We start from the raw sequence: 26,668 nt of genomic DNA, 5'->3' as shown, positions 1-26,668 counted from the left end.
TCCTTTCTTTTTCTTAATAAACATATCCCCCCCCCCTCGTACATACAGCTTTTTCATTCCATTTATTTATTTATTTTCCAAACACCGCGATAATAGAGAAGACAGAGGTGAGAAAATATTTGTCGATAATCATCGATAGTTAACGATTTTACCTCGCGAGACAACTACGGTAATGAGCGACGCCGCAGTGCTTGGTTTGTGGATTAATTTAGCTCGCTCGAGGGATCTTTAGCGCGCGCCGAAATCTAAGCATACCGTATTTAAAGCAGCATGGAAGGGATCAAGAAAAAAAAAAGATGTCGGGAGGAGCAGAAATTAGGATTACAAGCCTTGGGACACATATTTGCACAAAAAATGAAGAAGAAAAATGAAAAGAAAAAATGAGAGCGGTGGCTGTGCTCTGTTGTGCAGCAGTAGTCTGCACCTTTTTTTTACATTCTCCAGAGTCTGCTCTTTCATGCAGGACGCGTTTTCTTTGATTTACAGTCAACCCTCGATTTATAAACACCCTCGGTTCCCCGAAAAATCGTTCATAAATCGAGGGATTCATAAATCGAAAATTCAGTTAACTGAGTACTATCGAGCAAATGCAACAGTATTTCCGAGTTGGGATTGTGTTTATAATGCCATATATTGTGTAATTTTGCTTTTGACCATGCCTTCTGCTGTATCAATCTCACAAAAAACAGACGTTAGCGCATTCACACTCTGTTTATTATGCGATACTAAATTGTTTAATTTTGGTTTGGAGCATGCCTTCCGCTGTGTCAATCTTGGAAATAAGAGATGTCACCACATTCGCACTGGACTGGTCTCGGATTTCCTCCGGGATTTTTAACCTCCGTTTATTAATCTCCGGGTGACAGCGACCACCTTATTCATCAACTGAGGTCAGGAACACTTGGTCGCATCTTGTGCGACCCCGGAAAACCCGTTTGTTGTTCGGATTTCGAGGGGTTAAGAACCGAGGGTGCAATACCTGGAAAACGTTTTGTCCGTTCAGGCGTCATTCATAAGACCACGGAATTATCCCTTTGAAGGTTTCTGTTTACCTCGGAACGATCCGTTTATAAAAACGTTGGGCAAAACGCTGGGCAAAAAGGGCAAAAACGCTGGGCAACTCCTAGTTGGTTCCCAGAAATTCCGTTCATTATTCGAATATCGAGGTTCATAAAACGAGGGAAAAATGAATGGAACAAGTTTGGTTCCCGGTGCTCGTGTTCATAAAACGAAGGAATTCATAAATCGAAGGTTCATAAATCGAGGGTTGACTGTATACCGTATTTTCGTCTCACTGTATGCCGACATCGTCACAGCATTCACACTTCGGCTGCACTATTTCCTGTATAATTTTCAAAAGTGAGTTTTTTTTTTATGTACACGTATACGGTTAGGAGGTCGTCACGTCGAATCGTTTGACACCTCGTTTGTTGTACTGCGAAACACGGTAGGTGTGCTACGAGCGACGGCTGTTGGGCGAATGATTCGTTCCTTCAGATGCCCGACATACCCCATAGCCCCACACCATTGTCGATGACGGGCCGCGTGCGTTTTATCATACGAAACTTTTATCTGTTATTTATACCCCGCCACGTCAATCAGTGGGACATCTAGAATAGTTTTGGTATTCTGGGCGTTTTAAATTACTTCCAGTTTCGTAAGGCGGCCTCGCCTGTCATTACACCGCGTACGTACCGCAAAGAAAGACGTAGTTTTACGTCAAAAAGTACCAGAGCAGCACGCAATCAATCCCGTTACGCAAGACAGCTTGCGATCTCGCGGGTCAGAAAAGTTTCTTCCCTCGGTGGTGGTGGTGGCGCTTGTGAAAGAGCTCGCCCAGAGTGAGCTCGCCGTTCGTCGGCTTCACAGAAGTGGGCAACGTCACGATTAATGCTCTAGGTGAATGTGCGTCCTGGGCCGACTTCTAAGGGAACTGTGCCGACATATGCCCGACAGCGTCTGAGGAAAACCCAGGAACAACCCCATTAAGCACAGCCGGCACCGGGATTCGAACACCGGTACCTGATGCCAGTCTGCGACGGCACGTTTCCTGTCCAACAGTAAGGCTCGTGCCTTTTTGTTCTTTCTTTTTGCGGTTCCATTTGGCTCCGCCCGTCCGGCGTCTGACACAGAGCAGTCGATTGTTTGTCTTGCTCCCTCGCCGCAGCAGACGGTTCTCGGCGGCCAATAAAGGTGCTCGATGATCTGACGTCACAACACGCCAGAGGGAGCTGAAAGAGGTCGGTGCCCAGAGGAAATATCTTGCGTGACAGTTCCTAATGGTTGTATATATACATTAGAGATGTCGCGAACCTTTTCCGAACCGCGAAGTCGAACCGAACTTACTATAGATCAGCCGCAGCATCGCGTTTGATCCAAAGTCAATTGTTTCGACAAGAACGAAGGCTCCATGAGGTGATAGCCTCAAGTAATGACAACATACGTACCTTTCTCTGTATATGTCGAAACACTTATCACGCGTTCCTTTATACCGCGTCGGCTTATGCAACGTCTCCTTACGTAAACTTAGCTTGGTTCTCTGAATGACAAAATGTTACGCCTGCAGCATGCGTTGTACCAGCTGGGAGACTTTATACGAGCATAGAGTTTTTTCGTTTTTTCTTCAATGTTTTGTCGTTTACATGTTACCGCGCTGTTTGAGCGAAAAAGTAGGCTGCGTAAAACTATACTTCCATAGGTGCAGAATGATAATTCGTAGATTTACGAGGCAAGCAACGCGCTACTTCAGTTGAATCATCACCGGGCAATGGGCCATGTTGCACGGCGAGAGGAATAGGCAGGAGACGCGAATGCATACCACGTGGATACTGAACTAAACGGATGACGTCTGGGTCTGAGAAACTACACTGCATGCTTTATGTATTTGGTATCACTATTTTGTCGAATCTGTACTCATACTTTCATAAATGTTGGTTCATATTTGTTCAAAGCTTCCTCTGTTATACGCTCGTTTATATTGACCTAGTGCATGCTTTGTACATTCTAGTATACAAAGCACTGCACAAGCGCCAGGGATCGGAACCGTTATTTTGGGGGATTCGGTTCGGGTTCATGCATATCGGTTCAGTTCGGGTTTAGAGCACAGTAATTAAAGGTTCGAACCGGATCACTGAAGGTGAAAATTTTAATTCACGATATTGCATTACACAAAATCGAACTTTCTCTCACTGAAGTTTGTTTGTTTGTAAGGTAAACAAACAAACAAGTGTCGGAGTGTATGAAGCGTTATTTCATAATACTCTGCAAGGAGCAATTTGACTGAAAAGTGTAGTACACCGGCAAAGCGATCAGTGCGTTGTAGTCTTAGATAACTTCGGGCATGTAAGTCACAGGACAGAAGTGAACGGTGGCTCAAAAAGCCAAAACCGCGACGAAGTGCCACCTCTAACCTGCCGTTTCAAGCCGGCCCCAGGAAACTTCCCATTCATTTCGGTTCAGTTCAGCTGTAGAAAAAAAATAATTTCCGTGCGGGTTCAGCTCCGGTCCCGATCCCTGAGGCCAATTCGAGCTCTGCTACAGGGCCACCCTGTCTTACTGAGTGATTATCCCTATCAATAAAACTCAAAGCAAGTGTTCATGAAATCCTTTTTCTTTTCTTTTTCTATCACATCACATCACAAGTGTACATGAGGGACCACATGATACGTAATCGCATTGCTTATATTACGCGAAAAAGATGCCTTTGGGGCCAAAAACACTGACTAGTTAGACAAAACAAAGCGAATCTACTCTTTTGACTGAGAAACAAAAAAGTAGGGCAACAGAAACTTCACTCCAAGAAAAAAATGAGTAAAATGGGGAGTAATTGCAGCTTACAGTCCCCTAGATTGCAATTACTCCCCATTTTAGTCCCCTAACCCCGACATTTACTGCCCAGCACTGCAACTTGTCACTGAACTTGGAAAATTGTCTTCCGAATGCAACAGTCTACGTAAATATGGCGCTTTGGTCAATTTGATGGCATAAGGCTGTATAACTCAGCCAACTTAGCAATTTTCCACCCACACAGAGTAAGAAACAGGTAGCTCTTCTTTCTTCGCAAATTTTGCCCTATGTATGCCGCAAGATTTTATATCACTCGATATATCACCTTTGACGGATTGATTCGAAGTATTTTCATGCATGCACACGAACTTGAGACTCTTAGAACAGAGCGTGAAATGCAGTCTCCACTCTGTGACATTCATTTACTCCCGAAAAGGAGTAAAATTACTCTTTCTCTTAGAGCGTTTATTTAAAGATGATGAACGGGGAGATTCATCGCCAGGGGCGATACTCTACAGGCACAACCGTTTCAAGACGAATTATCTGAAGTGTTTGTAGCAGAAGACGGTTTCAAAATCTCAAATGAAGTCATATTCGTTTTCGGTTGGTGTCACCGCGTACGCAAAAGAGAAAGGGCGAGCTGGGTGCACGCAGACAGGAACCGAACCCGAGACAGGGAATAAAGGAAGAGGGACAAACAGTACAAACGTAGTGTTGCCCTACTCTAATAAGCCAATAAAAATTAGATAGATCCACAAAATAAGACGTTTTTCGTGGTTCGCTTCTATGGTTGATTGTCTATAGAGCCAGAAGTGACATTCACTTGCTCTCCCCCTTGACTGGTGGCGCCGCAACAGACTACCCACCACTGAAACAGTAGACCAACAAGCTGGATGCAAATGGACTGCTCGGCATTCAGTGTCCTCTAAAATAGCAACGATGCTCTTACAAATGACTCGTTTTCAGTGTAAATTCCGTAGCAAAGATCGAGACCTATCCGCGAACGGGCACCACAAAATTAGAAAGAAAAAAAAATCGAACAACAGCTACTTGTGTCGTCGTCCGTTTGTCCTCGTGTGTTTTAGCGCTTCTGAGTATAAGGTAAAATACTCTACAAGCCCCCAGGCTGATGTTCTAGGCAAAAAGGAGATGATAGACTGACATCCTTCCAGCGAAACATTCTCGACTGAAAAGCCGGTCCCTCAGAGTGAAACCGTCTTCACCGCTGTCGTCGCTGTCATTGGAAATATATGACGAACCGTGGTAGACATGGAAGCGATCAGAAATACCCCCAGGAATTTATGACAGCAGCGTATGACTATCTCAGTCAGATATTCGTGCCTCTTCAACTGCGCTTCTATTCGATTGCCGAGCTGGCTTCGCATACAATGTTGTTTCACATCTGGTTACAGCAGCCGATCGGGTTAAATATCACATAGTAACCTTCATATGTGCGACGTAGTAACATTAGTAGGTCTGGAGAAAAGCTACTGTATCGGAAGGTGCAACTTAGTTTTACCGGACACACTGTAAAATCGAATACCGGATATGTTGTGCTGCAGTTCCTACATCATCCCAAATCCCACCCTCCCATCCCATCCATCATCCCTGTGCATTCCCCTATACATCATTACTTATTTGTTGTTGTTGTTGTTGCAGTTCCTATAGTAGCGCACCAAATAGTATTCGACATGAAAGTACGAGAATGTAAAACGGGCATTACGCGTAATACTTGGCTACATATACTTGTATAGTTATTATAAGAATTTGTAATACTATTCTAGCTACCTTTATATCTACGAACTCTGTTCATAAATACAGTAGTCCCTGATCTCTGCAGAATCGTGCTTGATGTGATACACTTATCTTTTCATTGTCATTTTAACACGCTGGAGAAACGTGGGAGTAGATGAAGCAATGAATTGCAGGAGGACAAACCATACTCTTAAGCCCCACAATGCCCTGTTACATACTTCGATTAAAGAATGGCAGGAGGACAAACCATACTTTTAAGCCTCACAATGCCCTGTTACATAATTCGATTAAAGAATGGCAGCCGATGGAAAGGAGGGCGCGGGTTCGAATTCCACGACGGGTGTCTTTTCATCAGTTGCCATCCTTCAACTGCTCTAAAAGGCCAAAAGCTTATTGGCGGTATTAATAGAAAGTGACAATAAAAGCAGAGCTCACGGTTTTGTACGGGGCAAAAAAAGAATAAACGGTATTGGCGACGCGATTTTCGTTCGCCAATACTGCTGTTTTAAAAACCATCCGGTACTTCGAAAAGCGAAAAAGAAAACTCGTCTGGGAACTATTGCTGCCAAATACCCTTCGTACTAAATGTCAAATACGTTTCTGTAACACGCGAAAAACCATGTTCTTATGTATCCTGTATATCAGTTGTGACGGGCTGGGCTTTTTGATAAAATCGGTGTCCGAAACTTTTTTCCAATTTTCTAGCATCAAAGGGGCAGCGCGCCCTGTTGCTTTCAAACGGTCGCAAAAGCTCGTGTTCCCCCACAGATGAAAGCCATAAAACTTTAGTTGACATGTATGCAGTGTCTCTCCGTGGGAAGGGTGACATCTGCTCCCCATTAGACAGTGTTGTTTTCCCCTAGAGGCGGCTTTATGTAGCAGCGTTCTTCGAATGCAATGTCGGACGCACATGTGTTTTTTGGTTTGGTATACGTGAATGACCCGGGCTGTGTCATGGCGCGGGAAGGTTATATAAACCATGGGTGACTTCGAGAGAGGGGGAGAGTGGGACAGTCGCCTAAACAGTCAGTGGTAGTTTGCGTCGCGGGTCGGAACCAGCAAAGAGTCATAGAGATGTGATCCAGAGCGGGAGCCCGGACGGATGCCCGGAGGGAGATGGACGACGGCGGCGCCTTGATGCCTGGAACCCACCTTCGACCTGAGGGTTCGTCCCCGAAGTCTCCTTCCACCTGCGCTGACGTCCGGGCAACCGAAGTTACGACCAGGAGGCCCAGCTGGCGGTGACTGACCGGAAAGAGGTGCACCCGAAAACGATGTGGCGAGCGAAGAGACGGATCGACGAGGGCGATAGCCGAGCTCCTGGGACCGAGCCTCCAAGTGGGACGGTAGGCCTGCCGCCAAGTCGCCGTCTGTGCTCTGTTTGACCCGGCCGTGGACCAAGAATGGAGAGCGGATGAAGATCGACGGAAGCAGCAACCGAAAGCCACAGCATGGAAAGCCGGCCGCGTAGGTCGCTGCCGAAGTCGTCTTCAGAGCTCGTCTGCCACGCCATCGTCCATGACCTGGCGAAGATGTGGTGTCGTCGGGGTGCGCAAAATCAGGGTCAGTCACTCTTGCTGCTTGTTGTGTCTGTCTCGTTTGTACATGATTCACGTATTCATTTCCCGCGCGTTTTTGTATAATTGTTCATTTGAAGTATATCATGCGGTATAGTTAAGTTGGGTCCGCTTTATCTCATGTGTATCATTGTCGCAATTCCTGTAATCTTTCATGCAAAGTGAATAACACCGTTGCAGTTGAGCTTTCATTAAATCACGTTTTGTTGTTGTTAACGAAGTGTGTGATTGTCATTCCTTCTCGCCTCTGCGGGTGCCCACGTTGAGTGTATCCTCTTTTCTTGGTGAATTTTGTGCTCCGTCCCCTTTCGGCATCGGAAACGAGGGACGTCATACAGTAACCAGCCACATGTGGTAGACGACAGTGGAAAGGTAGCGAATGCGTGCGGTGGGACTCCAACCCACACCTCCCTGGCCGATTGCCGGTTACGTGTACCAAGTTACATCACCTCACAAATTTTGTGAAAATAGGACAATCATTTTAGGATGTCTCTACAGTGGTAGCTTGAAAACTTGCATTCCGTAAAACACTATACTCAGAGCCGTCGCGAGGCCAGTTTGCGTCCGGTGTAGGGTAAACGTGAAGTGACCCCCCGCCCCCCCTCTCACTGCCGTCAGAAGCTCTGTAAACTAAGAAAAGAAAACGCTCATTCGCACTGCCGAGATCGTAAATTCAAATCCTCCTCATTCCCGCTTTATACTGTCTAACCAATCTGCCAGGGCCTGTCGCTCGGCGCCCCCCCTCCAAATCGGCTCTGGTACTCATCTTGTGCAGCTTATAAATTATGCTAGGTAATTTGAATAGTATTGAGCTATAACTAGGGGTGGGCCAACCGAATCTTCGAATCCTAGGGCAGGGATTCGAGATTCGGGAATCCGAATCCCAGTGCCCAAATGGCGAATCGAATATTTCGAATCCACCAACCACATTTGTTTGTTTGTCTTTAAAATTAACGCATCCGGAGTCCACCGAAAGCATGATTGGCCGGCGGGTGTTTTCTTGTTTACACTGCTCTGGACTGAATACCAATAACCAATCAGTGAATCTACCAATCAGTCTAACCAATCAGTGAGAGGAACTCTCAGGGAGGAAGGAGGAGGAACTCTTACATTACAAGTATAAAAGTAACATGATTTTGCTTTTGATTTCTTAGCTTTACGGAAAGAATTCAGACTCGAGAGTTCATGTATTTCCTATAGTCGATAAACAACGTGTTAAGCAAATTACATTTAAGAAGAAATATACGGGTATGTTTCCTCCTGAAAGTGAACTATTATGTAATCTGTGCTTTTATTAAACCAATATATCACATTCTGCTTCAAAATACCCTTCAGTAGAAGTGTTTTCCCCAGGCTTTTTAAACTCTTTTTTAAGGAAAGGATCCGAGATTCGTGAGATTCGTAGATTCGCAGAACCTTCTTTGGATTCGGAAGAATTCTCTAGTTATAACTTGTGTGCTTACTATTATTTTTTGCATAATTGCTCGACTGTTTAACTCTGCATTTTATTCTTTAGCAACACATGAAGGACCAGACTAAATCCTCCTGTCTCTATCTTTTCATATGCCGATAAACTAAGATATTGCTCGACGATTCTAGTGAAATAACTATGCACTTTTCCAGACTAGTCATTACAGTAGTCTTGGTGGATAAAACGGAATACATATTTCGCTAGTGACAGACATTGGCCTCACCATCATTTCATTAATCCTGTAAGCTTTAAGGTTTCTGTTCCTGCTGGCACGAGAATGAATATCACGCTGGTCAGGACAACTTGGAAATATATACATATTATGGTAGGTGTTTGGTCACTGAATTGCTCATGCTATATCTGGTGATCGTCAAGTCCACACAGAAATCATAACGTGGGAGTTTCGGAAATGCCCTCAAGGCTGCCACTATGAGTAATAAAAAACAAAGACGAAACCCAGAATGTTTTTTTTTTCTGTCACCCCCCCCAAGCACATCCCCCACCCACCCCGAGAACAGGAGGGAGCATCCGAGATAAATTTCAATGTCGAGACTCTTTTCAAAATTACCAGCTATAAAGTATTCTGGGACAAAGTGAAGGACGGGGTGTACAGCAACTGAGCATTGTTCAAAAATTACCAACAGCTGTACACAAAGGTACACACCCAAATTGGCTGCTATGCGTGCATATGCACCCAGCCTTGACCTACTGGTAACCAGGTAAGGGGCAGTATGCCACAGCATTCAATCAACATGCACGGAAAGAAGGCTTTGGAAAGACAGTGCTATCCTTCCTCTGCACAGCAGGAGGAAATACCGTGCCAACAAAAGCAAAGAAATGACAAATGAACAAGGACCTTCCCAGAACAGTGGACGTGTGCCATCTGTTGGGAGCCTGTTTGAACTTCCTCGGTCTTGAAATGAAGGTAGCAATTCGTCATGAGGCCTGTATGGAATGAGCATTCGAGGCCACTTTCATATTTGACCACATATTACGATACAATGGTCCTCTACGTGCTCATATGCTCTCGTGCTGCCTCTTATAACTACCACACCGGCATAAACTGTCCCTTACGCAAATATGGTTCAATGTGCACAAAAAAAGATTAATTACAATAATGCACAAAGCACGAAATCATCTTCGGAAGCACTGCGAAACAATAAAGAACATATTACTAATTAGAAGTACTACTAATTACCCGGCATTATATCATCATAAAAGGATGTTGAACTGGCATCGTCATGTGGAATTTTATTCCGCTGTGAAGTAGAGTAAGGAAGAAAAAAAAAAACAATATTTAAAGTGATCTCCATTCTTCGCATTTAAAGCAATCTGCAGAATAGTACATTGGTTGCATGCACGTTTTGTTTTCCTCTTGTAAGGAGAGATGTACGTAGGAGGATGCAGAAGATGTGTAAGCAGGTAAGGAGCTCATAATGACTAAGCACGAGCATTATACGGGGAACATTATAGAATGCAACGGAATGAGGATTTGTTTGCAGAATTTCAGTGTTGGCGACGGAGAGTTGCTGGCTCTGACAGAAGGTGCTGGATACGTACGTAATATTTTAAAAACGCAATCCGAACTGCATAAGGTATTATAATGAGGTAAGGTATAATATAACACAATTCCTGAATCTAATTGCAGCTTACGCGGAATGCATATTTCAGAAAAAAAAAAGGCTGCATTCAAGCAGTCATTTAAATTATTTACTTTGCACCCAATATCTGGTGTTGAGTTCACAGTAAGGATTGTAGCACTAATCAAAGAAAAATACACTTAGTAGAGGGAAAACACTGGAGGCTGTGATATTATGACTAGAGGCTCTTCAAAGTATCCTGGCTCTGAACCTGGGCATTTTTTTCATCCCCATACTGGAATACTGTGTGTAAGGGATGGTATGAATATCCTGCACTCTAATATAATTGTGGGCATAAATCAACTTGTATACAAGCTGACATGTAGTGAAACAGGTTTATATTGTATGCCTGTGGTGAAATAAATTCATGCTTGACTTGCAGAAGCGTCTGACGAAGGGAATCCAAGCTTGGCAATGCATGTGTTGGTGGCATGGAAACCTTGGGCCCGCATGCACGAATGTTGGGAATATTTGTTAGCAGTGTACTCGGTGGCTTCAGCAATGCTTGAGGCACACACTACAGTCATTAACGCTGTTCGTGTATAGAACACTGCCAAAATTACTGAGGACGCCACTAACGTTGGTGCAACCTGTTCTGCTTAGTGTTTATTGACAAAGAGGATGCTGTACGGGACGGTATTTACTGCACAATATTTTTGCATTGTTCCGAATTCCTTTCATGTTATGCTACGTATACACTATACTAACACAATGAACTTTACCTGTTTTCTTATACAGTTAATAACCTGAAATGAAATGCCCCGAGCCATACCAGAGCGTGTCCGAAGGGTGACGGCTATGCATGTAAAAGTATCGGTTCAACAAAAAAAGACAGCTGCAGCTGTCACAAACATTGCATCTAAACACAAACATAACACCTACCCGTACAAACAGAATGCACTCATAGTAAGCCTATGATGCAAGTTCTTGATGACACCGAAACTTTTTAAATAGAAATTTATTTGTATAAAATTATTTTTTTCCGTGGCAATCCTGACATACTGTTCACTGTATTAGTCACACTGTCATCATCATCATTAAATGTTTTTCATTATTTTTTAATTGATCAAATGTAATATTTATTTATATAAATTGTGTAACAAGAATTTGGTGCAAATGATGACAAAACATAAAACTGCACAATCACATTTTTGTGACCAGTTAATGAAATGCATTCACTGATGCACAAAAGAAAGCGGGGATTTAAAACCTAAGAAAATCTTCTTGCCTGTACATGTTTGATTTCGACACTCGAAATGCACCTCTCGCTCGTGTTTTGTGGCAGAGCGCCACATATTCTCAGCCACCCATGTGCCAACAACGAGAGCTTCCGCCTGTGAACAGACAGTGTTCGATTATCACTGAATAACGCTCCAAAGCGAACTCTGGATGTTATCAAACACCAAACGCAACACGACGATAAGAATGCGACCGTGAACAACTGTTTACGAAACGAATGGTAGGATCGACGTCACGACCCCGGTGTCTCGTAGCGTTGCACTGCAGATAGTGTAAGTATTGCTCAAGAGCAGGCGAACTGCACCACTCAAAGGATGCATCACCCAAGGGACAATAATGTCAGATGAAGACTCACAAACCGGTGCAATGGACCGTGAAACCAGTCAAACACAGCTTACCTAAGAAGAGCCTTTCAAAAATAGTAATTACATATGCCCACATAGTAAATACTCTATGCACGAAATGCTTAATGAGCAAAATTGTTCGTCACATTGAGAAATGTTTTTGTAACAATAATGTGGGAGTTCTGTTGTGGTCGACGAGATTGTGTGTATTCGTACACTGAAACTGCAGCATCTTTGAGGTTGTTGTACACTTTCGACTACCACGCCGACACAGAACCGACCCTCTGTGGGACGGTCATCATCCCCTCATTCTATTTTGGCGACCGTACCGGGCGAGGTCAAGGACCGTCGAATCAGGTGTTTCATCCCAGGTGCGGAAAGAGGTTGATGTTTAACTAACCCACGCGAGAAAACATCAATGCAAATCGTTGTGCGTGCACCAAGAGCTCTCACCTTTGTTTTCGTGATGATGTGCGTTGCTAACCGAACTACTGCGAAGTTTCCTTTGCCAATTGTCTTCCCAAGTTCGTAAAATCCCACACGAACCAACCCTGAACATCCAGATGCCTTCACCCTGTCAGCCGCCATCTTGTGGCGCGCTGAGCGCATGCGCCGCCGTCACTACTCTAGACGGCAGGCGCTCGAGCGAAGCTCGTGCGTTAGGAAGGATCCTCGTGTATGCCACACAACGATGAACTTGTTGCAGAGTGCATCGTGTATCCGAAATTGCGGCGTAGAACTCATTCCAGGCAAACTACACAACTTGAAACACTGAAGCAACCCAGCAGAGTTCTCGCAGGAGCATCCACATATGCGCGCAAGGCTAGCCGTAAAAAGGAGAGGGAGAGATAAAAACGGTAGGAGAGTGAGTGCCTTGACGTCACTCTGACGTTGTAGGCAGAGAAACTGAACACACGTGAACTGCAGCGATAGTCAGACAGCTGAGAAGCGTACTTGGCAGAGCCCCTTGGCGCAGATACGCATAGCATGGAAACGCGAAGACCATGCAGTTACGACACATGGCAGTTAGACGGGGAGTTAGTACGAGCACGAACATTTTGCTGCGACGGCCGGACTAACTCTGGGTCGCGGCTGGGGGGCGTGATGTAGTGTAGTGGAGATCGGTCCTCAGAGAGGAGGTGGGACCTTGAAAGACGGGCGAATGACGTCAAACGGCGTCACGTTGTCAGGGCAACGGGAGCGTGCTGCTTGCGATGTCCACGCCGAAGAGCGCGTCAATGCAGGCAAGGGACCCAGAATTTTGGAAGCGGCGCGTATGTGTATGGGCATCCTGCTGAGATAAAAGTATGCAAAAGTTGCCGTGTTTTCTGGAGCGAACAATTTCTTTGTAGTAGTGCTACCAGTGCACATGGACCATGTTGATGTCTTGGGGGGACTAGAGAATTGGAAAACCAAACTGCAAAAATGAGCAAGCGGTTTGGACTTTGCACTCCGGACCCTGAACCGCGTTGCAGTCGCCTGAAAGCTGCGTGGTAACCTGCGAAACGGGCAAGGGCAGGAAAATGTGAGGGCAAATTGAGTTGAAGGACTGGCAGGCCGACGCGAATAGGTGCGCCTGTGTAGTTAACGTAAAGTATTCTTGTACAGTGTGGGTGCTCTAAAAGGTCAGTCACATTTTCGCGCGTGGCGCTATATCTACTTGACAGACAGTCTTCTGCTACTACACAGTGAACAATTTGTGCTAGAGAAACGTACGAAAAAAAATGTGTTTGCCGTACACTGCGTAACAAAATAAATACGACTACGGAAACTTTTGTCTTCGTGAATTTCCTATGCGCTATACCGACGGATGGAGACGAAAGTTCGCATGGTCGTATTTATTTTGTTACGCAGTGTATGGGCATTTTATGGTACGCATTTTTTTTCGTAGGTTTCTCTGGCATAAATTTTTTACTCTGAGGCAGCGGAAGTCTGTGCGTCAAGGAGAAGGAGGTATCGCGTCAGGGAGGTGTAACGTCACACACAAAAATGTGACTGACCTTTTAGAGCACCCACCTTGTATATATCCTTGTATAGCACATCAAAAGGAAGTGAAAACAATTCCTCTTGGCAGAAAAACTGCAGTACATTCTTCATCAGTCATTTTGAGTGGCGTAAGCAATGTAGAGATACACGTATTTTCTGACAGCTGTGTAACTATGTATATACGTATATACAAAATAAGAAAAAAAATCAACGGAAATAAAACGTATGCAGTGCAAAAACATCCGGTACTGCGCTCTCTCGGGGGACACACCGATCGATCGAGCAGACCTCATAACAGTGATTTATCCAGAGCCCCCCCACCCCCTACACTCCCAAATGTTTGGCGACACCCCCTAACTTTTTACCTAGGCAGCTCCATACATGGTGTGCCCTTGCTATTTCAGCTTTAGACACATATCGGTAATGACACGTTAAGCTGTAATGACGTAAATGCAATAATGACCCCCACCACCAACCAATTTTTTGCACCTCCTCCCCGTACTGGGGATTCTGGATAAACCACTGCCTCAAGCCCTGTTCCTCCCGTGCACTGTGCCCGAGGAGCAGTGGCGTAGTCAGAAAAATATTTTGGGAGGGGTTCCATGGGGAGGATGATTTTCCCCATGTTTCCCCCTACCACATGCACTACCAAAGGTACGATAATTTGAGCGATCTGTCCGACAGCGGCGCGGGGCGTTGTGCCCGTTTATCGACGAGTTTCTTTCTCCAAATATTTAGATTATCTATATACTGCATTTTTCTGGTTACATTGGGCATAACCGAAAGCCGAGGACAACACTGTGCTTCGAGTAAAAGTATCTGAGTACCTGTATATAGGTATACCTTTTCTGTATCTTGAGAAAAGTACTAGATGCATTTTCGTACGCGTACTTGTATCTGTAACTCAGTTAGTTTTCTCAGTAACTTGTACCTTGTTTTCGGGTATTTTTAGATACTAATCACCGACAATCTGCCTGACTGGTAGCAGAGCGACACAGCTTTTCCTTTTTCGAATAACTTGATGTCTTAGAAACACTCTCTAAGGTCAGTATTTAGTAATCTAACTTAAATACTTTTTTCAATAACTTCTACTTATTTTCCGAGTTATGTTGAAGATACTTCTCTGTGCGTGACACGGAGTTCGAGCAAAAGATTATCTTTTGTCTCGGCAATGCGCTTTGTGCTATACTTATGCTTTGGCGTTTTAGCTATTCGGGACATCCACGACCCTCTTTTGAAGGGGTAGCATGCAACGCCTCGGGTTTGGGAGCATGTATGAGGCGATGCGTTGTCCTGAAGGGTATGCGGGGTAAATCATTTTAACGCCTACCATACAGGAAAGAAGACCCGAGCCGAAACCCGTAATGAGAGGTACGTAAAATATTAATGACTATTTGTGACGTTGAAGAAACGACGAGGAGAAGAATGACAGTAAACTGTGTTGTCTCTGTGGAGTGTTCGTTCGCATCTCTAGAGACTATGATCAGTATTGGGGGTGATCTGTTCAAAATAAAATTAGCCGCCCGCTTGCTGATGGAACGAGCAATAATGCGATAGTAATAGTTGAACTGCTCAGAAAATACGGAGATCATTTTAAATTGCGCGTAACAGCAATGAGCAATGCGTAACAGCAATTAGTAGTTCCCTAGTAAGTCAGACCTGTGTGGTTTGGCTTGAAGAAATATAGGATACAGTGACCCTAGAGGATCGCTTGTTTGTTTGAGAACAATTGATTTTAATAATCTGGAGCATTCACATGAAACCCGTGCCTGGGGAGGCCGACAGGCCTAACTGGGTTTAGTACACCAACGCCCACACAACGACCACCAACAAGGGAATTCCGAGAACACCTATTTATTCATGTCAGCAGGCCCACGCCACGACGAAGCAAGACGACGCTCTCCCGCCTTGGCAGTCTCTATTGCAAGATGTAATATAATGTAGCATTCCAATGCCCGCAGTCGCTTCGCGATAACCTCACCTAGCAAACACGCGCGGTGCTATACTTTATAGGGCACCCCTAGCCCGCAAGTGGGTTCTCGAGCGACACTCCGCACGCGAGGTGTCTAAACGGGGAGTAGTCAGTCACGCTGAATATCCTGCCATAAACTTTTCTGCGTACATTGTTGCCGTGGCGCCATCTATCGTCCGAGTCGAGTTTTCAGCGCAGACCACAGAAATTTCGGAGGAGGTAGCCTCGGAATGGCGTTGCATCTAATAACTGGTGCAGGCTCTCGGATAGTAATATTGAAAAGCATTTGTTCGAGTTAATAAGGCTTTTGGTAATGCCATTTTCAGCTTCACGCGCTTCGTATATCTTTGACGTCAAAGTATCTTGAAACTAACGAGTTGCTTTGAAGAGTATTTAATACTCCATCTTAAATACTTTCAAGATGGGTATTTAGTACTCGACTCAGTTACTTTTTTGCCCTGTACTCAGTAACTTAACTTAAATACTTCTTGTGAATATCTTGCACAAGCCTGGGTCATACGAACGCTGCGGACACTATGAGAAAGATGACGCAGATGGCGCACCCTTGGAAGTCGCTGAGAAGGCGTGTTAGCTTAGCCCAATTGGTAGAGCCCTGGACCGGTAATCCAGAAGATGTGGGTTCGAATCCTACAGCTGGCTAACCTTTTCAGTGACGTCATCGTTCATTTCTTAGGCAATTTGAGGCTTTGTATGTGTTTGTCCTTTCTATGTTGTTCCAGCCTCAGAACATCAGTTCTCTCTTGTTCAACAGTTGCCGCTTGCGTCGATCCCGTCGTATGTATGTGTGTATGGGTGAGCAAAAATGTAAGAGTGAAAGGAGGATGAGAGAGTGGCTGGTTTGTCCCTTCAGATGACGCACCCTTGGAAGTCGCTGAGAAGGCGTTTTGCTTAGCTCAATTGGTAGAGCCCTGGACCGATAATCCAGAAGATGTGGGTTCGAGTCCTACAACTCGCTAACCTTTTCAGTGACTTTCATCGTTCAACTATGAGAGGGGCACGATGATTAAACGAAACTAACGCGGTTTGGAAACCGAGACACAATTACTAACAAATGGGTGCTATTGTGTTTTGTGTGTCACTGTCTACATTATTTTTATTTGTTTTTTACTCCAGCGTTTATTTACCTACTCATCCTTTTGTCGATAAAAATATTGTCACAATTCTTTGCTGAGATGTGTGTAAGATTTTCTATCATCCCTATACGAATAGGAGTCGCGTTATTCGATGCACCAGGTGACCTGTGAATGTTTTTCGCTCGGCTGGTTTTTGGAGAAGATGGAGGGAAGCAACCTGCAAAAGTGTTTTTTCGTTAATTATCTGTAGCTGTATCAGTGTATCTCTCGAGTGGGTATCTATAACTGTAACTCAGATGCTTTTTAAAAGTAATTTTAACAACTCTGGCGATTTTATATAAAACCTTCGGGAAGTGAAAACCGTACTACAGTTGAAACAAAATGTGGCGAATGAACCCGTTCCAAACAGTCGACAAGAGCTAGCGAAGCTAATTTGCACGATTGATAGCTACACGATGTAATCGAGTCGATAAAGGACTGTCATTAGTACACGTGTGTCTGCGTGTCACAAACAGCTGCAAATACTGCGCTGAAAATATTCGGTGAACGTCCTTTTCGATATGTGTTCCTCGATGAGCGAAAGGTAATCATGTGCTATAGTAATCCTCCCCGCAAGTTCGTTAGCACATTGAATCGAAGTCTCTCAAAGTTCGGTAAAGGACCGGCTATTGTTTCAGGTGCTATGGATCAGCGCGTATATACTCTTTTTCTTTCGTTATCTAATGTCGTCCGGACCCCCAGTTATGTGGAGACGAGTTGAAGACGCTCCTTTTTTTTTTTTGTTTCTTTTGCTGGTGGTGAAAAAGAGAAGAGTACATTGAGTGCTATGGAAGAGAGTGAGAGGATGTGGTTGGTCAATGTTTTTGTAATAAACGTGCAGTTGCATGTTAGCGCTTGTCCTGTGTTCGTGTGTGTTCCTGTGAGTGAGTTCTCCAACGTCTGGCCTGTATCTATGCGATCTTCTCTGTCGCTTTTCCCTCGATTTACTTGCGCCAGACCGTAGTATTTTCCTTCTGTCTGCTTACATTACGCCTATCGCATATTCTCTAAAATGTTCACACATCGATTTAAAAACCGGCTGATATCCTTGTTTTTCTGTTCTTACGTAAGACGATACCGCCTCTGTGAGGTGCATGAAATGCAACAGTTGCCAAGGCTAGCATACACAAGCAGACAAGAGATTCTATGGCATAGAATAACTGTACGTAGGGCATTAGTCAAGAAGATGAAGTCCGCCGCAGACAGGCTTGCACATCTCATATGAAAGAATATGATTAAACTCAGTGCTGTGTGTGGTGGTTGTTTGTCTAGTCCTATCCTATGTCGTATAGCACGGTCTGTTTTACCGCTTTTAGAATGCATTACCAAAAGCCCGTTCCAGTACCATTTCGAGAAATGAAACCTGTTACACGACGCATATCGCTAAAACTAGCCTCGATTGCAACGGTTCACCTGTGTCTTTTTAACGTCGTACCATTAAAAAAAAAGAAAAAAGAGAGAGAAAGAAACAAGCTTATCTTGTGAAATGACCATTGCCGCATCTATGTTTACCAGACCGGTGTCTTCCCCGTGTATAGCCCCCCCCCCCCCCCTCCCCGGTGTCTTCCACGACACAACATACTGTTCACCTGTTGCTTGCAACGCATATGAAACAATCTGAAATACAGTTAGCTTCGCAGTTTCTTGTGCAACTTACAACTATGTCAATTGTTCATGATTGCTCAGTACCACACGTGTATGGCAAAGCGCTGAAAAGTAAGGGGGATGTATATAAAAAGAAATTGAATAACTTCTCAAATTTTCTAGAAGAGCACTGCACTATTTGTCATTATAAGCAGTGTCATTGTATTCTTGTAGTCGGAATCGAAGAGTACCACACGGCATGCCTGCCGCAATCATGGGAGGGAAATAAAAGAAATAGGAATAATAAAAGAAAACTGTTCTGCCGGTGTCTCGTTTTATTGGTTTATTTGGTGTGTGTTCCATTTCCACATTTTTCGTTTTATGGAAAGCTGTCGCAGCGGAAAAAGGGTCTGCCGCTAGTTGAATTTTTAGCGGATACCCAAGAAGCACAACATCTCGGCCCAATATTGGCTCAATATTGGCAACGCCAGTCCAGTATTGGTCCAGTATCGCTGATATGTAGCCAATATTGGACCAAGATATTGTGCTGCTTGGGTACTACCAATTGAACATGTAGCGGGATGGCTACGTTGAAGAACAAGTATAGCCATAACGGTGGCACCGCTATGTTACAATACTGCGCAGATAATAGGTGATATGTGCAGACGAATCAACACAGCAGCAAAAAAAAAAAAAAAAAAGGAAACAAAACTAGACGAGAATACCACATACACACACACACACAAAAAAAAAAGAAAAACACTGAAATAGAGTTAGCTTGCCCTCAGTACAGTGAGCTTACGAGCACGTAAAAAATTGCACAGACTGCGCTCAGATTCTGCGTCACAGAAAAATCATAAAAGCCTGCTGGTGAAAGGGGGCGTTACTGTTTCAGGAAGCGAGGCAAATGAAAAAGTTAAGGCGCAAGTTCTACCAGCAACAGTAGAGCGCGGATTTTCATGCAAATGCATGCTTTTTCTCGATATGCTTTCGTACCTGGCCGATGAAAAAAAACTTTTGTTCTTATACCCCTGTGACACGGCAAATTGAATGTCATTCCCAGCGAATATTCGCTGGGAATGTCATATATATGACATTCGCGCTGAATAACATTCGTTTCGTGTCACACGGTGAAATCAAATGGCAATACATGCGAATGATATTCGCAGAGCGAATGACTTCGGGGAACTCATCCCTCTCGCACCGACACCGTACCCTCGCAGTAGAGAGGTGGCAAAAACAACATTGATATACCGTTCGAAGAAATGGAAGGGGAATGAAAAGTTGTAAAGTTGTATTCCAATATTTTATCACGAATTTGATAACTTTTGACACGAAGGAGGGAAGGCTAAACACTGTTTTAGGAGATCTATCCTCGTTCCCAGTCGCCACGTTGCAAAGTGTGGTGCAGATAGGCTTCTTAGTTGTCTTTCCTTGTGGTACTTAGCCAATTAAGTGACTTTGAAAAAGCAACGATTTTGCGAACTAATCTAGCGCTTCGCTAGTTTCGAGCAAAAGAAATGAAAAACATATCTAATGTGCCTGTATAATGCTTCATATGGTCGCCCCTGGTGTCTTAATTATCGACACTGACATCATTTGCGAACGACATTCTGTTTTTTCGTGTAGCTCGACGCAAGGCAAACGAATGACATTCGGTGCGACTGTCATTCGATAGGAATGCAATTCGGTTTGTCGTGTGACAGGGGTATTAGTTTGGGGCCGATTTGAAGCGTTCTATGGTACATATATAAATGCATGTCTTTTTTTTTTTTGCACGTTATGTCATATTTCAAGTGGAAGATGTATGTATAGTGCATATTTTAGCATATATTGTTATGCCGAGGTGCAAGAGCCTTCGTATTCTCTTCTTTCATGGAAGGTTTCGCTGGTTTCGGGAAGTTTTGGGTCCTGTTTCTCGACAATTGCGGTCAGAGTCAATATTTTCTATGTTTCGGAGGGGTGTGCTGTTCAGCCTACACCTTAGGTGGTCAAGGCTCGCTCCCTTGCCTGGCGTCGGAGTATACGTTTGTTGTGTGTGTGTGGTCGATAGGCCGTACTTCGTTTTCGCCACTTTCTTTACCGTTATGAAGACGGGTGCGCAAAGCCTCCTTGCAAAGGCTGCTGCGCGTCTTCTTTCTTTCTTGTTGCTTTGAACGAACGCGGCGTTATTTTACGGTTTGGTCACTAATAAAATGCAAAAATTTCGTCAAATATGAATTTGACGCATTGATTTCATGTACCAAGAATGAGGGAAAACACTATACGTATATATTCGGGTCTTTTACTGCATATTTAGAAGATTCCTGAGGCATTGTTGCATGCATATTTTAAGAGTTTGTAGCGCATACTGATCCACACTGTAGTTATCAGATACACCAGTCCTTCCATGGAACAGTGAGAACATAGGTAAGAAAAATAGCCCAACGGTGACGCATGCTGCTCAGCAACAGGGAGCAGCAGAGGGTTACAAAGGTGTGTCGAAATCTGGTCAGTGATATGCGTGTGTATATGCTGTGTGTGTATATACTGTATATGCGTGCGGCAATTTGCCTGTCAGCCATAATCTTAAAGACTGCACTGAAGGTTTCCAGCACTTGTAGAAGAAGGTAATTACCGAAAGACCCACAATTTTCCGACGAGTACGTCGCCAGTTAGAATTTTTTTATCTCTTTATGTGAAACGCCCTGTGTACACTGTGCAGTAATATGGGTGAGCCATACTAATACAGTTAAAATGCTGAATACACTTTCAACGCAGTGCCCCAGGTTCCTCGCCGTTGTGAATGCGGCACTGTTCCGCTGTAAAGTTTTCTGCTAGATCATGCGTTCCGCTGAAGTACGGGATTGGCTAAATAACACAAATGCAACGATGATACAGAACACGAAAGGAGTTAATCACCGGGTCACTCACAGCAGGACGCATTCAGATGCTGTACAGGGTAAAACCTATTTATTTATTAACGCACGCACGTAGCTCGCGAAGTGCACGTCGGTGAATACACACAAGATATATTATGCTAGATTAGAGTCATGGCGTCTTATTCTATAAGGCGGTGTCGGTCGCCTGCAGAAAACGCTGCAGTCATCTCTGTCTCGGTGTCTCGCAAGACACCCTGAATCATACATCACAATCCCGTAGAGATTTCTCAGTTATGCGTGGTTTTCTGGTTTTCGGTGTTTATCTTTGGAACGCGTAGCGTACCTTTTCGGTAGAAGCTCATATCCTCCAAACTCCCATTTCCACCGACGTCCCAAATCAACCAAAAGCACATTTCCCCCGAAAAAATATTAGGAGCTTCTGTGCTTTCGGTTGATCTGGGGGGGGGGGGGGGGTATTAATTGGCAGAAAAAAAAAAGACAGAGGAAAGGTCAGCCATGCAGCACGCCGGCTTGCTATTCCCTAAAAAAAAGGAGAGGAAAAATATAAACAAGAGAAAAGGAAATAACAAAAAGATAAATAAATAAATGAAAACAAGAGAAAAGGAAATAACAAAAAGATAAATAAATAAATGAAAACAAGAAAAATTGAAAAAGACACTCGGCTCACAGGGAGCCCAGGAGGCCCGTGTTACGCAAAAAGCGGAGCACCGCTTTTGTGACTCTCCACTGGTTAGCTGGCTGCACAGGGCCAAGGAGTGTTGCGAGAGAAAAGTCTGTCCGTCCGTTCGTGCACCCAAGCTCTGAGAGGTGTTGCCAGAGCACGGTCCGATGATGGTGGTGACGCTGACAGTGGAGGAACTGATGAGAGACATCGTCTTCTACGGCGCAGCAGCGGCAAGTGGGCACGCGGGTGGCAGTGACCCATATCTCCCAAATGCTCGTTTCATCCGAGCGCCCAGAACCAGCTAAAAGGGGGATACTTGAAAGGACACGCTTTCCCCGTTTAACAGGGAAACGAGGAAGGGTGAGTGATCCAATGTACAGCTCGAAGAAGAGTTAACTGGAACGCCACTTCGACTGGCGGAGCTAAAGTCGGGGAGAGAGCAACCCTAGCGGCTCTTGTAAGAAATAAAGGAAAAACAGTGTTTCGACTGTCCCGCTGTTGCTGCTGGAGCGTCCGCCTTGCATGAGCTGTTGACTCAGCATTACCCTCAGCTGTAGGTTATCATCGCGATATTTGTTTGTGTTTACGGCGATTATGTGAAGGTGTATGTCGGCTGAATCGCACGGATGCGATGACTTTATCTCACTGATACACGCGAAGGTGGTCGCGTTCGCTCAGTGGGGCATTTTCAAATTTCTGGTGAAATTAATGAGGATGCACGGAATCTATAGTGGCAAATTTATTGGGTTTGGTGTCCACCTTTGTGTGTTAATGAGATAACAGCATCGCATCCGCGTGATATCGGTCAGCATACACCTTTACATAATCGCATCAAACCCAAACAAACGTCGCGATGATAACCACAGTTGATGGTAATGCCGAGTCCACAACTCTTGCCAAGGCGGACACCCTCCCAGCATAATGGCGAATTCGGGTGGTCATTTCGTGGCAACTTTTTTTTTCAGATCCCGAACAGTCATGTTCGCTTGGTCGAAACAAAGCACTCTCGCATGTTCGCGTGGCGCTTTCCGAGTGCCCAGAATTTGCCAGAGCTGGCACTCTAGCACTTTTTTCGCGCGGCCTCGAAACTATCGAGCAGCGGGTTGCCCAACTATATCCAGTGTCGTCAAATCCGCACTGCAACGGTGACGAGTGCCCTCATTGGCCCGCACGTCGAAGTTCACGTAATTTAGCAGACGACGGAACCCGAAGACGGGCGACCGCGATGCCCCTAGCTTGATCCAAGTGCACGAACTCTGCCCTGATTCAAAAGGGATGAGGCGAGCCTGATCCTGATCCTAAAACCGCTAGATCCTTGGCACTCATATTCGGTGGCAACTGTCACGTGATCCAGCTCGTTAGCCGACCTAGCAATTTCCGAACGCTAGGCCGTGTTGCCACAAAATGACCACACGAATTCGCCATAAAGTAGGACAGTCGAAACATTATTTCCCTGTATTTCTCCTAACCCTTACAAAAATGAATGTGCCCTTTCTGCAGAGTTTCAGCGTACTTTCTGCGTACCCTGTCACCTCTGTCACCTAACCCACATGCACTGAGGTATGGTACCGCAATTGTTGCAGTGACTCACCTCATCCCATCGTCATTCGTGTAGTAGTAGTTGTTGTTGTTGTTGAGTGGTTTCACTCTTTCTCTGTACCAAGTATGCAGAATTTCTGCAGCGCCCTTGCAGACACCAGTGGTATATCACACCTGTAGAATTTGAGCATACTGTATACAGACTGTCTTGACACTGTGTATGCATAAATGCCACCTGAGCTCACATGACAGGTGCTTTACCGCGACAATGCTTTTTTGAATAATGGTTTCAATAAGTTATGGTTAAATTTATGCATATTTTAATATGCGGTCATAAGGCGTGAAGCCTTACTGTTTTTAGTTTCCTTTGAAGCACGAAGTTTGCTCTTGAAATATTACAGGTATATCACACCTGTAGAGTTTGAGCATACTAGGTATGAAGACTGCCTTGATACTGTGAATGCATAAATGTCACCTTAGCCCGCGTGATCGAACTAGCATATGCTTGTACTTTACAACGGCAATGCCTTTTTGTGGATGGTTTGAATAGCTTATTACGCACATTTCAATATACGGTCATTAGGAGTGAATCCTTACTGCTTTTAGCTTCCTTTAATAAAGCATAAAATGACCACCCGAATTCGCCATAAGTAAGACAGTCGAAACATTATTTCCCTGTATTTCTCCTAAGCGCCGCTAGGGTGGCCCTCTTCCCGATTCGGCGGTCGAGGTCGCGTTCCAGTTAAGTCTGCCTCGAGCTGTACTTCCTGCAACTCGCCAGAGAGGGTCACGTGACCCTAGCCGTCACGTGGGTCCATGGGTGCTGCTCATCCGGTGCTCGAAATGTTATGTAACGTGATGTATGCGGTCCGCTGACTTCTACAGCTTCTTTTGTTCCCGTGCTTAATAATTCTCCTTAGAGATCTAGCATCTGCACCTCCGCGAGATGTAACAGATATGACTGATATAAAAATGAGAGCTGATGCACGGCATTTATATTAACGAAGCCTGAGTTTGGGTGGGTGGAAATGACACGACACTTGGTGTGTACACATGAGATCGCGTTCAAGGAGTGATATGAACACAGAGATATTTCGAAAATGAATTTTATTCGTATGCACGTTGCACACGGGAGGAGCACTATCTTCGGAAGCTCATGGAGGTCCGCGTCATGAGGCATGGAAAAAGAACATGGTGGGAATTGTATGTTTTGTGGCTGGAACATGTAGCGGGACGGCGGAAAGCACACAAACCTCAAGCGCCTTCTGAGGAGATTGACAGTTCAGACGATATGTTGGTTTCATGCATTCTTCTTGCAAGCTTTTCCTACGGGGGGGGGGGGGGGATATGTTTATTAAGAAAAAACAAAGGAAAGGTCAGCCAGACGGAGGTCGGCTTGCTATTCCAAAAAAATGGAAAAGGGGTTGTTTCAGAGGCTAATAGAGTGTTTTCTGAACGTCTGAACTGTATTAACAGAGAGCTTTAAAGAAAAGTAACGGATGAGGTCCTTTTTGTAACCTTTTTCGGGACCTATGCCGTGGACGCTTTGTTACTATTCGTTTTACACTATCATGACCTACACAGTGCCTGGACTCCCAGTCACTGATATAGAAAATATCTCTCTATCCGGATCGGATCACTTCTTGAACGCGATCGACATCAATAATACCTTTCCTTGGCAAACTTCACTTCTGAGTCAGCTGCAGCAAGTACATTGGATTCCCGCACACCCAAGAACTAGAGTCACTAACCAAGAACCGCTTACCCTTCCTCCTCTCCCTGACAAACGGGGGAAGCGTGTCCTTTCAAGTATGCCGCTTTCGGTGGTTCTGGGTGCTCGAATGAAAAGAGCATTTGGGGGATATGGGCCACTGCCACCCACGGGCCCAGATCAACCGAAAGCCCAGAACCTCCAAAAATTTTTTCGGATGAAACGAGCTTTTGGTTGATTTGGGACGTCGGTGGAAATGGGCATTTGGAGGATATGAGGCCTAACCCTCATTTTCCTTGCCAGATATATTACTCTCTTTTGAAGAGTACAATTACTCTCAAAAAGGAGTCTCCTCACTCCCTTCAGTGAGAAAGGAGACACTTTGACTCCTTACTGGAGAGTAATCTTACACTCCAAAGGGAGTGATATGTGCGCAAGGGTGTACATAAACAGATAAAATAGCATACGTGCAGGCAAGACGGTGGACATGTTACATGACGATGAAAGCCTGAGCTTGGGTACAACAATAACAGGACGTAACGTAACACACACGAGCTCAAACGATGTGTGAGTTCGTTTGTGTTACGTTGCGTCCAGTTGTTGTTGTGCCTAAGCACTGTCCGTCGTTGTTGAGGGGTATCACATTCCTATATTTCCTGTTTATACATTCCTATATTTATATATCGCATTCCTCATGACGATACAGCCCTAAAAACCACCATTCTCACCTGACTGTCATCAGTAGAATACACAGAAGAAATTCTAACCAATATGATAAAAAAGAAATGGCTTTCATCTTGAACCATGTTGAAACAGGTATAGGAAAAAAAATTCCAGAAGAACAACCTTCAAATTATTATTCATATTGCAATGCAGTAGTGACAGAAGCATGCATTGTTCACTGTGTCGCGAAGCCAATTATACGTTCACGCGTCGGTGGTGTCGTGTTGCAGAAGGAAGTGTTTTATATGGACCGAGATATGAATCACATTAAACGTGCTATTAAATCGCACTTCGGCAAAAATATTGCGACGTTTCACTGCCGCTGTGTCGTATGAATTCTGACCCTCTTTAAAATTTTTGTTGTAATAATTACTGGAACAGGCACACTCGTTGGCGTTTTCCCTTCTTTATGGCACGGTTCCGACACTTCTGAGTCTTCTGCAGACGAGGAATAGACCTCTCCCTATTTGCAAACAAATGACGTCATAGTGTTCGACAGCGCCACCAGTTTGGTAGAGTTGAACTACCCTCGAAGCTAGGGGCGAACAAGGTCGTGCCCGAAAGCCACGACCTTGAGGGGATTACGATGGTCCCTGAAAGGGACGCGACCATCGGTCCTACTTTTCTTTCAATAGGAGGCAGCGAGCAAGTGCCCAGTCGTG

General features: G+C 44.6%; 1 protein-coding gene across 4 annotated transcripts in view; it reads right to left on the bottom strand.

Annotated features, from left to right (window-relative positions):
* LOC135385410 (serine/threonine-protein kinase SIK3-like) overlaps nucleotides 1–12,857 on the bottom strand; it is an 83,379-nt gene extending 70,522 nt beyond the window's left edge. For 2 of the 4 annotated variants that reach the window (XM_064614706.1, XM_064614710.1), the window contains exon 1: nucleotides 12,266–12,855. In XM_064614706.1, the coding sequence (XP_064470776.1) occupies nucleotides 12,266–12,421 (156 nt within the window). In that variant the 5' untranslated portion in view covers nucleotides 12,422–12,855. Of the gene's footprint in view, nucleotides 1–12,265 lie in introns of all 4 variants that reach the window. The other 2 variants (XM_064614708.1, XM_064614709.1) reach the window with 2 other exon arrangements.
* Between the last annotated feature and the right edge of the window lie 13,811 nt (nucleotides 12,858–26,668).

The sequence above is a fragment of the Ornithodoros turicata genome, chromosome 2, assembly GCF_037126465.1.
Source record: "Ornithodoros turicata isolate Travis chromosome 2, ASM3712646v1, whole genome shotgun sequence".
In the NCBI taxonomy this organism is placed as follows: Eukaryota; Metazoa; Arthropoda; class Arachnida; order Ixodida; family Argasidae; genus Ornithodoros; species Ornithodoros turicata.
Note: the sequence above shows the minus strand (reverse complement) of the source record. Positions and strands in the feature narration are given on the sequence as shown.